At 38.6% G+C, this 12,313-nt stretch overlaps 1 protein-coding gene across 1 annotated transcript in view; it reads right to left on the reverse strand.

Moving 5' to 3' along the window:
• Positions 1–349: 349 nt before the first annotated feature.
• Positions 350–12,313, reverse strand: part of WDR37 (WD repeat domain 37) — a 36,024-nt gene continuing 24,060 nt past the window's right edge. Inside the window, exons 11-13 of the mRNA XM_010152625.1 lie at positions 2,815–2,949; positions 2,316–2,430; positions 350–859 (exon numbers count right to left, since the gene is read on the reverse strand). Coding sequence (XP_010150927.1) covers positions 728–859; positions 2,316–2,430; positions 2,815–2,949 — 382 coding nt within the window. The 3' untranslated portion in view covers positions 350–727. The remainder of the gene's footprint in view (positions 860–2,315; positions 2,431–2,814; positions 2,950–12,313) is intronic.

The following is a 12,313-nucleotide window of genomic DNA, read 5'->3' on the forward strand; positions in this document are numbered from 1 at the left end:
ATTTGTGCTAGTATGAAATGCCATGAGATTTTAGAATCACTTTATATAAGAAGGGCAGTAGGAATATTTTTCTTTTTCAAAGGAAAAAGTACAAAAAGCATTCCACGTACACCTGGCAGTCTACACTCACTACAAGTTGCTTGCATTTTCCTCCCCAAATCTACTATTTCTCCAGTAACTGGAATAAAAATGGAGTTGAAGTTGCACTATATTGCAGCACTGAAAAAAGTATCCCAAACCAGATGCAAACAAGAAAATGTTTACAATCATACAACTAGTGAAATTCACACTTCATTTCAAAGTGGTAGCCCTGCAGACTCGTTGCAACACAAGGCAGATATGTAGAGCCATGGTAAAACGTAACAGACTGCTATACACTCTCTACATGAATTACCTAAGTTTCACATTTATGTCACAAGTGTAATGCCCTACTGTGTATTTATTAAATGCTAAATAACTTATGAACATTTATGTGCTCTATGCAACAGCGAACATGTTGACCAGTGGATGCCAAAATAGAAAAAGTTCATACACAAGACCAACTAAGTTTAAAAAAAAAAAATCACATTTTCTGTACAATTCATGCAGGCTGTGCACAAGAACAACATTTGCTAAAGTCTCCACTTCAGGAAGAGCCTTTACAGCGACAGCAGACCAGTATCCAGAAAAGTCTGCAAAAAGTGTAGAAGTCCATGGCAACGTAAAACACAAAAATTCTTCCAGCATTTCATTTTTCTTGTAACAAAGCAGGGATGTTGATGTTCCAGCCAATAGCCTGACGATCAAACCCACACGTGAAGAGGTTACAGATTGGGTGGTCCTCGCTCCACGCTGAGCAGCACACCATTCTCCTGTGGCCCTAGGACAGTTCAAGAGACAGCAGTATTACTTGTGATGTATTTTGAAAGCTTCTAAGTCAACAAGTCAGTGAGACTCGGAATGCAAACTTGCTAATGCTCACACCAGTTTCTACAAACAGCACTCAAGAATCCTAAAGGTCACCGTTACTTTCATCTGCAAGGTAAAAATCCTCATAACTATGAGAATTAATTAAAAGCAGCAGAAAGTCTCATCGCATGAGCACACTCTAATACCAGCACCAAGCCCTTAATGGCAGAAGCATACAACAGGTGCATCAAAACTTTTGAGTTTTCCAAGTTCGCTATCTAATTACACTTTATTTACAAAAGAAACAGAATTTTGATTTTAGCATTTTTATTATTAAAAGCAATCTTAAAATATGGAACTACTTGCTGCCAACTACTTTGTTATAAACCTGCAAGATCAAGTGTCCACATTCATAATTCAGGAAGGATATTACTACAGCAGGAGGAATGTCATCCTGAGGAAAACCAAAGCCTTATTTGCTGTTCAAGTCCAATAGTAACAAAGATGGCCCAAGGAGGATTCTGACCAATGTTTAAGTTAATGAAAGAAAAAAAAATAAATTGCCATTATTTCAGTAGTGTCAGCCTGAATGGAAATATTGAGAAATAAATTTTAAAAAAACCCAACAACAAACAGGAGAAAAAAAGAAAAATCAAGACTAAACAGTAGACTAAAAAGACACCAAACTAGGAAGAGACAAAGACTAAACAAGTCTTAAAACCCCTCCCTAAATTCTGTCAAGGGCTGCTGAATCCACCCAAAAAGAGTCCACTGAAGTAGCACAATCCAATTAATTTCACTTAGTGTCATTGCTCCATTAGTATGTAGGGATCCATTTGTGATGCCTGCCATGCCAAACAGCACCACAAATGCCCAAAACCTGTTGGCTGCAGCAAGGATGGTTTAGTACTTCTTAGTATCAAATAGCAATAATCTATGTGCATTGGCATGGAATAGTAGTAACAAAAAAAGATCACCAAATCACAGAAGGGGAGCTTGTAAAACTGACCCGCAATTTTTCTTGGATTTTTATTTATAAAATTGGGGGTGGGGGTGGGGGGGTGGAAACCCTTAAATCTCACCGAGAGTCACATTCTGAAAAGACTGACATCAAGACATTAAAACACATTTGAAATGCCCTTAAACACTTCTTTCCATTTCATAGAGAAGGCAGACATCAGCCTGACATTAGTAAAGACAAAAATGATGGTAAAATCCAGTTGAAACATCATTTCCAATTCCAATTAATAAAATTCAAGTTATGTTACTTGTGTGCTGGTCATTTTCAATAACTAACGACAGCGTATCTGTACAGACAAGTGGCTTTTAGCGTGCATTCAGCTTTTAAACTGAAGAGAGCAAATCCTAGCTTTAACCTTGTATGAAAGAAGAGCAGACATAGTTGAAGGCTACAAATACTCAGTTACCTGTCTATTACTGCGGGGGAGGCGTGCTAATCGCACTCCTGACATGTCAAATAATCTGACCTGTCGGTTGTCATGTGGAAGGGCGATGATCCTTTGACCAACACATACGTTAATCCTGCAGAGCAGACAAAAGTAGGTTATGTACAAGACGGTGAGCCTGGCAAATAGAACTTGACAGTACAAGTTTATGCTCCTGAGAAGTGATACAGTTCAATTTTTCCTGATTGGAATTGGCAAGTGAAAAAAAGAATTAAATGATTAAGGTGCTTTCTACTGTACTAGATGCTCAAACAGCCTCAACATCTGCATCCCATATAAAAAACACTCAGAAAATCAGTACAACGTATTCACTGGAATTCAGTGTTGACTATATCTGCATTTTATAAAACCACTTCAGACCTTTTTCAAAATCCCATACACCTCAACTTTCATTTTAGTGACCAAAATTAAATGTATATTCAGTGAATTAAGAAAAATCGTGACTCGGAGATGATCTTACCTGTTGACTGCAGAATCTGTACGGATGGTTGCAATAGGAGACCTCATGTTTTTCAAATCCCAGACTTTTACAGTACGGTCATCACTACCAGAAACAACATTGTCTCCCACAGTGAAAACTGCAGATGTCACAGTGCTGAACAAACAGGAGTATAAAGAAAGATGTCAAGCTCTGAGGTTCTTTATTAAATTAGCATCTGATTTAAAGTTGTTTTCTGTTCCCGTGTTTCCTCTAAAATATAACTTGCCTTTTTTTTTATTTTTAACCTAAATAACCTGAAAATTAAAACTCCAAGTGGATATTTTACATAAAAAAATATTCTTACACACAGGCGTGTCATTTAAGATATACAGGGCTTGATTGGCCCAAGTGCTAAGAAAAGAAGCACAACCATGGAGAGTCACTCTGGAAGCATCTCTCATATTCCACCAATCCTAATATGAGCTAAACAAGGCCAGTCTTGAAACATGAATTAACTTTTACAGTTCTGTATTTATGTCCAGTAGGCTTTTCAGACAAGAAAAGCTGAGTTAGTAGCATACGGTACAATTCCTCTTCTCAAGTGTTTTGAGACTGGTAGTCAAGTTCTGTTACCCTCCACCCAAAGAATTCCGTAGAACCACCTCAGGCATTTGCCATTCACAGCACAGACACTGAGGAGACCCAAAATACTTATCTGAGATGTAACTAGTGCTGTTTTGTGTACACACCTAAACATGCTGTAATACATGCACAGAGTTTCCAGTGTAACTCCACCACCAAGATCTACAGTAATCTAGTAATTTCTAATTGATCCTATTTTACAAGTAGCTGAAGTCCAAGAATCCAACAAAAAAAACCAGCAAGCAGTAGTAGTAAGAAGCATGACCAGACAGTTTGGCAAATTTTACCCATTATGTCTATAAATGCACAGGGGCAACCAGAGAAAGGTTTCTGAAAGTATTTCTAGCAATTGGAAGTGCAACCTATTACTTTCAGAAAACTAAAGAATTTTATTTTAGAATTTTATTATCTATGTTTTTACACTTTCAGAGAACAGTATGCTGCTGAGCTTAAATTAGTAATTCTTCGGTTGATTAACTGGTTTGTTATTACGTTTGGTTGGGGTGGTTTTTTTACATCTTCTACCTATCATTTCATATTAACCAATTAAAGTCTTTGTACTACTGTATTCATTTTACTATCGTGTGAATTCTCAACTCAAAGTCAGTTATTTTCTGCCCATACAATGCACTAACAAAGCATTTTTGTCTCTCCCTAAAATCATTAGGGACAGCTTCTCAAGTCTGTTTCTACAGACTTGATTTAATGACCTATCTTGTAACTTGGGTCATGCACATCAATTTCTTAGAATTTAGTAATTTTAATTTAAGTTGTCAGTTGTTACTGTCACTTTGGTTGTTCTGCAGAAATTTGAATTCATATCTTGTCCAAGCTGCTGATTGAGATTAGCACTAGCCAGGTCACAATGGACCAGTTTATGCAAGCCTCTTAATTTAAATTGACACCAAATTAAGTTTTAATTAGGATGACGGCCCACTTTATTCATGATACCAAATTTCCTAATGCATTATTAGAGTGCAGCTAAGCTACCAGGGAGATGATTACGATGAGGACCAAGAGGCCTTTGCCTCATCTTCTAGACTTTATGAACCAAAAGTCAAAAAGTTACAACATACACGAAGGCAACAACTGATGAGTCTCTCTCATCAGGCACCTTCACATTTGGCAAGAAAACTCATTCACATAGTCAAATTGCTGCAGAATAGGGCTAGCATATTCTTCTCACAGCACTTGTTTTCCACCAGCCTGACCTCTATTAAACTTACTAATGCCTGCATTTCTCTCCCCACTAACTCTTCATCCAAGCTGTCATATTCCTAAGCTAAATACTGTAAAACACTCCATAGTGCTGTAACACATGTGAAAAAGTGTTGTGTACAAGTTTAAAATTCGCTATTAAATCCCCATATTTTGTACGTATTGGGAGACTTCCTTGTATACAACAGTATAAGGGATTCAAGCCATAGAAACACTCCATGTTCATGAATACAAGGCAGTTTAGTATTCTGCTGCCAACACACTGATCTGTTTTCCCATCATACATTTTATTCCTATTACAGTTGGAATATGTTGCAAAACTGTCTTAAAATAACTCTCCAATTTTGGAAGCTTTTTTTTTTCCCACAACTTTAAACAGCTTCCCAGCTTCTTTGATCTCATATTGGTTCTCCTTTATCACGTATCACTGTCAAACACAGTTAAGTTTCTTTGACCACAAAGTTCTCTCATTCTTAGATGTATCATCTTTCCAATGAAAACATCTGAAACTCTCACCATGCAAAAAGAATGCCAACTTTAGGTTAGCTCTACCCTTTCTGCTCCTGTAAAAGCAAAGACACTCAACAGGAAGCAAAATCTTGTTCAGTACTGGTTTCAGTTCAACAATTCATTCAGATATTACTGGGTTCACCAAGAAAAAGGTTGTAAAATTTAAAAAAAAGTCAATTAGTTCTTCTGTAGCTCAGTCTGGTGACTGGGCAAGTGGTACAAAGGCAAAGGGAAGGCTGCCAGGCCATTTTCAGTGACATCTTCAGAGGTGTGTAGTAGTCTTGGTTCTCTGCCTACCCTCCCAACAGCTCACCCCTTAAGGCACTGCCGGCTGGGAGATGCACTATTCGCAAGTGCACGGGACTACAACAGTCTTTTTTCATAAGGGGCTTTGAATTCAAAGGCTAGATATAACAGCTCTTTTCACTGAACCCATTGTTTATGATCAAGAGTTTTGGTCACAGGTTCAAAGCAAACAGCATATGGATAGCATATGGATAACTGTGTCACAGTCCTAGATAATAGGCTTTAAAAAAAAACAAACATTACTCTTCTAGGGGAACCTATAGATACACTCAATTCAACTCTCAAAGATATCTTATTTCAAAATAAGGGTGCAAGACGAGAAGTTTTAAGTAACAATATAAATTCTAAAAAGACCAAAAGCAGCATCATTCTCAGCAACCTGACAATTCAAGGCGGGGGGTTATCAGAACCTGACTGTCACTGGAATAAAGACCAGGTGGTTGTTTTGGTTTGGTTTCAAAGTGGAACATATTGAGTTAATATTTAAAAGAACACATACATTTAAATTCAAGACCACGAACAACACTACTGACTTCAGAAAACATGAGCAATCATAGGTTTTTCTACGCACTACAGATCATGCTTTGTCTCCTCTGCTATTCCAAACCAGGGCATCTCCTAAGGTGAGACAGATGTATCTCATCATTTTGGGTTTTTTCAATTAAGACAAAAGAGCAACAAGAAGAAAGGCCATTTCCTACTTATAAATTAAAATAGGATTTCAGCCCAGCTACAGAGGGAAAGGGAGAAGAAGGGGAAGCAAAGTCTGTGTGGGAAGAAAGAAGATGGCAGAGCAGCTAATATACAAATAACCTTCCAAAAGTATTGCCTCCCTAATCCCACCCATACCACAAAAATTAAAAGACCTCTTTCCTTTATTTTCATGTGGCTAATTTTACTTTCTGTTGACAGTCTTCAGTTTCTTCTAACCCAGGTAAAACGGTGGCTAACATCCCATTGGCTAAATTAATAAAGTGTCAACAAAAGATCACCAGCCCCGTGTTAATAGAATGCTAGAAGGCATTAGGTTTTTAATAACTCAAAAAGATGACAGGTATTGTAGGACATAAAAAAAAAAAAACTGGCAAAGAGGAAGCAGTCTTATGACACTTCAAACCGTGGGTCCCGCAGGGAGTTTGGTGCGCTACAACCATCCTCCAGAAAAGCTTCAGCCTGCGCCAAACCCCAGCAAAACTCATTTATCTTGTCGTAGGGAGCAGCCGAGCGTGTATTTCCAGCTGACAGCGTGGCACTTCCTCACCACACACCGCTGCCTGGCCTCGCACATCCTGCTCCCTCCGTGGGTCTCAATCAACAGAAATACTGTAGCGCTAGCACTCCTCATTAGGCCGAACAGCTGTCTCCCCAGTCACACTGAGACACAGAACTGCTTTGCATAACAATCTGCTGAAATTTCACACTTACCAGAGGAAAAGGAATGGGGGAAAATAAAAAAAAATTGTTGAAAATGTTGGCCCATGAAATGCTGATGCAAACCCCTTATCAGCAATGCACCAAAACCAAAAAGTTAACGCTGCTCTTCCCGGTTTGATTTGCAGCCTATACGGGGATCTACTGCTGAACACTGGGAGACGTGTTTTCCTGCCTGTGAAAAGGCACCTACCTGTAAGCATTAATCTGTGTGTGGGATGAAGTTCTGGAGAAAACAGACTAGAACAGAGCTTTCAGATAAATTTATTCAATGAAAACCAAACTGTAGTTTAACTAAACATCCGAGTGCTTAAACATGCTTCTCATTTTAAGTAGTGAAATTCAAGAACAAAACCAGGAAGCTTTATTTGGGACAGCATTTCCTGCACAAGAGTTTTCTTCCTTTTAGGGGAACCAAGTGTATCCCCACACAGAGCAGTCTGCAGGCTGGGGGGGAGCCAGGACCTGGGTTTAAAGCCTCCAGATGTGGACAAGAGTTTGCTCATCTGAAAGGGTGACGGCACACGCCACAGGAGTCCCAGGACCTCCAGGTCTGGTTGTGCGCTCAGGTTTTAAAAGTGCTAAAGGCACTTGACTCCAGGAAGAGCTACACTTACAATTCCCAAAGTCTGCTTGTGGATTTATCTTCAAATATCAGCGCAACTTTTTCCTCCAACTTGAGAAACGGTAAGAAGAAAGCATGAAGGGATTAACACAGAAGGGGGGGTGGAGAGAATTCAGAGACAACTGTCAGCACTGAAGAGTAATATTTTTTTCAGTATTTCAAATCAACAATGTCTATTCCAGAAATGTGTGTTTCATAACATTTAGACAAAAATGTCAGTATCTACTTTGCTCACCATTGTCTTAAAATAATAAAATGATAAAGGATTGAAAATAACTAGCTTTATGAGAATTAGTTAGTAAATTAGTAAATTAGCAAACTAGTAAATCAGTTAAGGTGCAGATATTTTTAAAATCAATTGCATTACATTTATGATGGGATAAAAAAGGTCCTTCTATCCCTGCAGTATTGCAGCATATGCTGTGTAAGCTTTAAAAGGACAACACACCATAAAACGTTATGCCCTGCTCAATAGGAATCAAAGAAAAGGCTTTTGGCTACGCTCTTTTGTGGGTCATTTGAAAAAAAACACAGCACTTTGCCGTGCATGCATTTGAGAATGGAATTAAGATTCCCTCCATCTATTGTAGGGAAGTTCAAAGCACTCATAAGCAACTGCATACATATTTATTGCCTACATCTTTTCTGAAGTGACTGACAAACCTCTAATGGCTAACACCGAGTGCAGTCAAGCTTTGTACATTACATATTCCATTCCCCAAAATAAAGCCCTTAAAGACTTTTTTTTTTGTTTTAGCTACATGGTTTTTAATTTTAAGAACTCACTCTTAGAGCTTAAGGGGTAGTTTATTCAATATTTTATTTTTCTTTATTAATTAGGAAGAAATATTTACCATGAGGAAGTTCACCAGTGACAACAGGAAAGGTTCAAGAACATAAAGGAAACAAAACTATGAAAGAAAACTGTCTTCCGAATAGCTTTTTTGGCACTTTTGACAACTCCATGACAGTGTTGGGTTGGGAGAAAACAGGGTATTCAAACTGTGCAAGAGAGAAAATAGGGGTAACTTGGATGAGCTGAAGACATGTACAACATGCTGGCCCCAGCCCATCCTGAAACAGATTCACAAAGAAGCTAACAACATGGGAAGTTAGAGAAATTAAAAGCTGCAAGCTTCAGCTATCAGCTAGTAAGGCTGCTCACAACTAAGGAACCTGTTGAAATCTTAACATGTTCTCTTACATATATGTCATAATATAACCTTTTGGTTTACATGTACAACTTTAGAAGCACAAAATTTTAAAAAACTAACCCTGGAGCTTGAAGTCCAGGCCATAATTTTCATTTAAATAAAATGCATATGTAAATGTGGGTTCAGAACAGTGTTTCAAAGGCAAGTTTGGGGGCTTTTTCAATGAAATGCAAGAGAAATTAAAAGAAACCCACCACAGACAGAACAAGGTAGGAACAGTACTCTCAGAATCATCTCGTTAATCAGTAAGGTGTGGGGAGGGGAAATAACGAATGTTTCATCAGGAAAATTTTGCATTTCTCACACAAGCTGGATGGAGAATCCACACATGGCGAGTGCCTAAGGCATTCTTTGATTAGAAACAACAGAAAAGCAGCAGACAAAGAACACTGACAGCATTAATAGCTGAAGCAAGAACAGGACTATCTGGAAAAGAACAGATGCTTCACACTGGTCGAACTCCACTGACCGCAGCCAACTTGTGACATTTTGGTTGGCACTGACTGACTCCCTTTCCTAGAACAGCTTTTACTCAAAGGTGCAAAACTTGCATTTTTAGAACTACATCTAGATATGCTTTAGCTTCACCAAGACAGTGTGGCTGAATAATACCTAACGGTGACCTTATAATATTGGGGATATCTAATGATGTTGCTGCCTCAAGAGAAGGCACTTCCCCCGCCATGACTTCAAGAACAAGACAGACACATATCAGGGTATGAGAATTAAGGCTTGCAGAATAAAGAACGTTGGGAAAGCCACCTGCCTTTGGCAAACTTGAGAGTCCATGAAACCAAAGCAATTATTAGTCTCGATACAGAATGCCATTTTGATGTTAATTCCCCAGTCACTAAATGTCAGAATTCAGCCCAGCATCCTAATCACCTGCTGCTTAAGTACTTACATTTTTTTAAATTCAGATTTTCAAGCAAGCACAGGAGTTGGAAGACGAAAAGTTAAAGAAGCAAGACGTATTTGCAATTCTCTAGTTTCAAAGTTCTCAGGATGCAGCACAACTCAGAGCATATTCAGAGAGGTACAGACAGCAAATGAACAGGAACTTTCCCCTCTGACCTCCTGTAGCCACCCAACCAGAGTGAGAGGAGAAGGAATATGCTGTAGTCTGAAAGTGCTGTAAGCCACCTTGTTCAGCCCTCTGTCACAAATAACTTAAGATCCACTTTTGGCAATCTTTTTCTCAGGGTTTGCTCAGAAAGTAACACAAAGATGTAGATTGAACAGCTAATGCACATTCAAATTCAATGCACTGGTTCAACCTAGCTACAAAGATCAGTAAGTTTCAGAAGTCATAAACATACCTGGTGGTATTTTTTGGCTACATCTAAAGTACCTGCTCAAATTCTATTATTTTTTTTAAAGCCAAAAATGCACTTAACTGCCATCACAAGTTGGTGCATAACTATACACTGACCAATCAAGAAGCATGAACAAAAGATACTCACTTAAGGATAGGAACCCGAAGCTGCTTCAGAAGACAACATTTTACTCTTTGAAGGATGGTGTCTGCAAGTCCAGGCTTGGAAGTCCTGAACATTTTCATTCAAGCTTTTCAAGAGATATGTGCCCAACCACCATGTACCTCTAACAGTCACTAATCAACACAAAACACTAATATTTACCAGGTAACTCTTCAGCTGCATACAAGCCTCAACTTACTACAAATACGTAGCAAAAGCAGTGTATGGTTTACAAGATGTATATGAATCCAGTAGCTAATAAGCATTCTGTTGCCAACAGGGTATTAATTTATTTCCAGTGTTATTAAACCTTTAGAAAAAAAGATACAAAATCTGTAAAGTACTTGGCTGGACCTGTACAGACTGTTTTCATCAAGCATATATGCAAGAGCATGTTAACGCCACAGTTGTGCAACTAACTACACCATGACACTGGACAAAGAGTGGTCATCAGAGCCCTGAGAGGACACGGCTGTGCAGGGGTCGGCAAACAGCAGCAGTGAAGCTGAATGAAAATTGCCATGTAAACGCCACAAGCATTTTGCTCTTCAGAGCACCTCTTTAGTTCAACTTGAAGAGTTCTAATCCACAACCTCAAAATTCACTCATTTCCCAGTAAGAGAACAGCTGGTACTGTACGTTATCAAACAAGTATTTTAAAACAGTATCTGCTGGGAAAAAGGTGTTGGAATTTGAGTTCCCACTGTAATTTTTCGAGGCTTTAACTCAAAGTCAGTTTAATTAACGTGCAACAAGTGTCTGGATGAGAATATAAATGTAACTTTTTCCCAGGTCTCTGTTAAACATCTCAAAAGGGGATGTGACCGGGGATTAACAGCACTAGTAATAAAAATTCCTGTTGGTGTGCACACAAAATCAGAAAATAGCAAGATTTATATTTAAGCAAAAATTAGTCTTACTTCCATACCATTTCATTATTTTTTAATCAGCAGAGAATAAGTAAGTGAAACGAACTGGGGGCATGGCAAACCTACAAGAAAATGCGAGAAGATCTTTTTCTCACAATGCGAGCAGGGCACAGGCAAGTAACTCACATACTGAACTGAAACAGTCATCTATAAGAAAAATGTAAACAAGCAACGTTTACCGATCTGGAGAAGATGCAATTTTGATAAAGATCTGAATGTACTTTGAAGGCTCAGCTGAACGCAGGCTTGAAGTGCAAAAGTACTACCAATGTGCTAAACTTGGCCTTTGGATACATAAATGTCAAAATACACTGGAAAACCTACTTAGAGGCAACATAGCTAACTTGTAAAAAAGAACTGGTAATTTGCAGAGAAGGAAAATACAGGAAGCTTTTATCATCACCTAAGTATCTATTAATATAGGAATCAAAGCTCTTCAAAATAAAATCCAGCAGCTAGAAAGGGAAGCTAGACAAACCCAGACTAGGAAGGTACAAAAAGTTTAACAGGGAGGTGAACTAAACACTGGGATGAGCAATCCATAGAATTTACCGAGGGCTAAGATGAAATCTTTATCATTGTAACAACCTAATATACAGTTGGCAATTCTACTAAAATCACTTCCTATCTCAAAAGGCAATGTAAGAAGCTCAAGACAGTCATGCTGATCACAACGGATTCCTTCTGGCCTTACTGGAGGATTATTTTTTTGGACTGTCACAGACGTATGCTGTAAGAAACATTCTGCTTTTAATAAAGCAAACAGTTATTTGCTCGGAACACTAAAATAATAGTTGATTTCTTTTCCACTTAAAATACAAATAACCTCTCATAGCTGGTATATATAAACAGCTGGCAACAGGCAGCAACTAAGCACCACACAGTCACTCCCTCACTCCACCTTCCCCCAACAGGATGGCAGGAAGGGAACTGGAAGGCTAAGAATCATGGGTTGAGATAAGAACAGTTTAAATATTGAAATAAAATAGCAGAGTAGTAGTACAAATTGTAATGAAAGGGAAAACAAGAGAGAAATAAACCCCAGGAAATAGAAATAATGTAAATGGAAACAATTGCTCATCACCAAACGACAGATTCCTGGCCAGTCCCCGAGCAGTGGCCCCCAAGCAGCGGCCCCCCAGCAAATCTTCCCCCTAGTTTACTGGTGAGCATGATGTCATACGG

The sequence above is a fragment of the Eurypyga helias genome, unplaced genomic scaffold (assembly GCF_000690775.1).
Source record: "Eurypyga helias isolate BGI_N326 unplaced genomic scaffold, ASM69077v1 scaffold5955, whole genome shotgun sequence".
Classification (NCBI taxonomy): Eukaryota; Metazoa; Chordata; class Aves; order Eurypygiformes; family Eurypygidae; genus Eurypyga; species Eurypyga helias.